Source organism: Salvia hispanica, chromosome 4 (assembly GCF_023119035.1).
Source record: "Salvia hispanica cultivar TCC Black 2014 chromosome 4, UniMelb_Shisp_WGS_1.0, whole genome shotgun sequence".
NCBI classification, from domain to species: domain Eukaryota; kingdom Viridiplantae; phylum Streptophyta; class Magnoliopsida; order Lamiales; family Lamiaceae; genus Salvia; species Salvia hispanica.
Window position 1 is genome coordinate 32,142,645 of NC_062968.1, and position 4,127 is coordinate 32,146,771.

General features: G+C 38.3%; 1 protein-coding gene across 2 annotated transcripts; it reads right to left on the reverse strand.

Annotated features, from left to right (window-relative positions):
* Positions 1–793: 793 nt before the first annotated feature.
* Positions 794–3,492, reverse strand: LOC125223772 (F-box protein At5g51370-like). Of its 2 annotated transcripts, none has more exons than XM_048127067.1 (2): positions 2,031–3,492; positions 794–1,486 (listed from the first exon to the last, which is right to left on the reverse strand). In XM_048127067.1, the coding sequence occupies exons 1-2, from the start codon at positions 3,236–3,238 to the stop codon at positions 1,219–1,221; spliced, it is 1,476 nt and encodes a 491-aa protein (XP_047983024.1). In that variant the 5' UTR covers positions 3,239–3,492; the 3' UTR covers positions 794–1,218. The 2 variants fall into 2 exon arrangements, with proteins under 2 accessions (XP_047983024.1, XP_047983023.1); XM_048127066.1 differs by having other exon boundaries at positions 794–1,489; positions 2,031–3,491.
* Positions 3,493–4,127: the final 635 nt, after the last annotated feature.

Consider the following 4,127-nt stretch of genomic DNA (forward strand, 5'->3'; position numbering starts at 1 on the left):
AGTATTTAATTAAGTTTAAATTTAAGCATATATCTCAAAAGTATCATAATTAAATACTCGTACTTTATATTTTATAAATATGACTAATTTTCATCATTATATATTGCACTGGTAGATCTAGAGGGGCAGGAGGGGGCGGTTTTCCCCTCCGTGCGCTAATTCCCCCTTATCGGAAAAAATAGTCACGCCCGCACTAAATCAAGCTAATACTGTCCTATATATTCTGCCCCCTCCGTTTCCGAATCCTGAATCCGCCATTGGTGTATTGCATTGAACATATAGAATTTATTTTAGCAGTAGCAACCCAAAATCCAAACATGTAGGATCAGAGATGAAAATTTATACTACCTCCGTCCACCAAAATTTGTCCCATTTTTCCATTTCTGTCTGTCCACCAAAATTTGTCCCATTTCACTTTTACCATTTTTGGTAGTGGACCTCATATTCCACTAACTCATTCCTACTCACATTTTATTATAAAACTAATATATAAAATTAGGACCCACAATCCTCTAACTTTTTCAACTCACTTCCCATTATATTCCTTAAAACCCGTGCTAAGTCAAAGTGGGACAAATTTTCTTCCCATTATATTTTTTAAAACCCGTGTCAGGTCAAAGTGGGACAAATTTTGGTGGGCGGAGATAGTAACAATAAAAGCATTTGATTAGCCCGCAACTTGCACAAGATTGACCCAAAATCAGTTGGGCTGAACTTGATTGCCATCCTAACACAGATATCAAGATTTGCATGAAACAATGTCAAAGAAAAATACAAGCAATCAATAATCACATTTTGGGAACAAAAATAACTATTGTATTCATTTATAAGAGAAATTCATACAGCTTGAATAGGCGAATACAAGAAGGTATGCCACCAACACTGTTATCATGGACTATGCTCTAAAGTTTCAGTCTGCATCTAAAAGTCCATCACTAAAAGTCTAAAATCCATCTTCTCAACACCTAACTGTTCTACACTATCAATGGGAAAATACATCATAAAGGATAAAAACTGTATCAGGTTAAAGAGGCTAACCAAGTTTACAGACCGTATTTGGGTTGCCGGAAATCTTCATATGGGTCCGATGTACCTTATCTTCAACATGCGCGGAACCCAAATTTTTCGGCACCACCTTGAAAAGTTGTATTTGATACAAAAAAAATGGATACAAGCAAATATGTGAGGTATCGTGGTTAGATCAGCATTTGCTTGTCGTCACTTCCATCTCAGAGATCTACTGCCTTTTTGTCCAATACCTGTACCAGCAAGGCTAGCAGATAGGATTGACCGGGAATCCGGCTGCCACTTCAGCTCTTTGAGAATGGAAAATAAAGTCGCTAGTTCTGCGGTTATTTCACTGTCTTTAATGTTGTTACATGAAACTACTCTAAGCCTATTGAGCTCCTTCCAAGATAGAACTACGGATTCTAGTCCTTGTGTTGTCAGTAACGAGCATCCTTCCAGTGAGAGAGATCTTATGCTCCTGCTGTTAGAAATTAGAATGAGTATGCCTTAACCATTCACATTCCAGTCAATTACTAACTGCTTAAGCAAAAAGAGTATTTTTTTCACAAAATATCTTCTTGGAGGTTACTCATCATCTACAAAATCTGGGGATGAGCAAAAGTTCCAGTCAATCATAGTTTTTTTTAATTGAAGAACGGTTAAGTTTAAGGAAGTTTTTACTGGACAATAAGTTTCTTACGATATGCAGTCAACGATAAGATTATTCCGATTTTGGAAAACTGGATATCCTGTCTAACACAGTGGAATATCAACAAAAAGTACGTATATTTCATAAAAAATTTCAACTATGCCCAACTACATATTTAGAAAAGATGAGCAGCTTAGTAAAATTGCATCACATTTCTGTTTCTTCAATGTAGGCAGTTAATGATTATACTTATTTTTTAGATAGTTGTATCCAAGCCAAAGTATTTGAAGACAGTTATGTCATAAACAAGCAAATTCAAGCATAGGATGATATAATTTTGTTCTAGGTAAGAAAAGCTAGAGTTGATTTATACCTAAAAACAGTGGCAGCAGTAAAGATACTGTCATCCAATCCCCAACAGTCCTCAAGAACCAGCTCTCTAATCCTCCGACACACTACAAACAACGCCTTCACACCCTGCTTGTCTCGCATTTGGCACTTCCTCAAATGCAACTCCTCAAGCATCATACATGATCCTAAATGCTCATCTAGTCCGGGATTTTCATCAATATTCTTACACGACTGGAAACTCAAACTCTTCAAGTTCCTACAGTATGACAAAGCCGACAACCACCCTCCTTCCATCCTATGATCACATATCGTTAACTCCTCCAACATCTGGCAACACTGCCCAATTGCCTTGATACCGTCATAACTCCCCTCACATCCCACCAGCTCAAGCTTCACTAGTCGGCTGCATCCTTGTGCCAGTATAGTCAATCCAATATCAGAAACCACAGAGCCATAAACACCGTTTATATTCCCATTCAACTTCAAAATCTGCAAATTCCTGCAATTATAAATCCCCCTCAGTGCGAAATCACCACAGTTATGCAACTCCATCTCCTGCAACAACTCACATTCCTTCGCCAAGCAATTTAGCCCTTCTTCGCTAACATTCATCAACGCCACTCTCCTCAAATTCTTGCACCCTTCAGCTAATATCGCCACCCCTCCATCGATAGCCTTCGACTCAACAACATCCCCCTTCCTAACGAACATCCCTTCGCCATTTTCCAACATCCCCGAACTCAGACGAACCTCAATCAAGCTATTACTCAACAAAATACCAGAATTTCTAGCAGATTTAATACAAGCCGGAACTAAATTAACATCTTCTAAATTAGGAAAGCGAAAGCTCATTCTACCTGACTCCAAAAACTCCCAATCAATTAACTTAATCGACTTAACCAGCTTCCCGCACAGCACGCACCACCTCCGGCAAACCAATGAATTCGCAATGTGCTGCTTCCTGTCACGAATTCTACCCAACACCTCCAGCAGCAGCTCATCCGAGAGAAGAGCGGTGCAGTCGGCGGCGGCAGGAAGATGGTTAGGGTTTGACGAATCGGATTCGGGCTCGGACTCGGAGTAGGGAGAGGTTGACCCGGATTGCGAGACGGTGCGCGGGCGCAATTTGAGGAGAGCATGCTTCAGTGCGTCATCCGGGCTGGGAATCATCCTCTTGTTGTGGTTGGAATTAGGGTTGAAGATTGGGTCTTTTCGAGGTGAGGACGACATAATCAGGGGTTAGGGTTTGGGCGAAGAGCATCGGCGGCGAATCAGCTGGAAATTATCGTTGCAACGCAGTAGTCAATGCACCGGCATATCCGCTTGTGTTGGTGCGTGTGTGAAACTCAAACTCTTCTTGCTTTTGCTTCTTTCTGCTTTCCTGCTTGCTGCGGAAATTCAAGAGTTAATTATTTGAAAATTTTGTTTTTTCAGATGAGTTATGAATTATGAGCCTATTATTACTCGTGAGTAGATTAGATTTGTGGGACGCATAATGTTCATTTCATGGTGAGAATATCCATGCCTGACTCTTCTTTTTAATTTTATTTTTATCTGTTTATACTGTTGCCATTTGCATAGAAAAATTGCACAAGATAATTGGATCTGGATATGAAATTAGTGGTGATGATAAAAGTGAATTCTACTTCATTTTATAGTAGTATACTAATTTTTAAATACTAGAATATGTAAATTGTCCTTTTTACTTTAGGATGAGAGCAATTGGCTTTAATCTCTACACCTCCATTTTATTTTTTTTTATGTTTATATAACTACAACATGCCCAAATATTTTTACTTAATTCCTTTACATAAAATCGTGGCAGGAACTATTAATTAAAATCCCATTTTTAACATGAAAAATCAATGTACTTTAATTGCCAAATCGTTAAAAAGTCGTTGCAATAATTTCTATTCACGAGGATTAATTTGAGCAAAATCAGATCCTAAATCGTCCCAAATGAAATATCTCCGCATATTGCAATCCTCTGTGACTTCCATTAAGCAGTCAAGCCTATTGTTGTGTCAATAAAATCAAGAACTCAATACAACAACATGAATTCTTCGTATTATATCGTCAATTAATCCTATTTTCCACAAAAAAAAAAAAAAAACTAAAA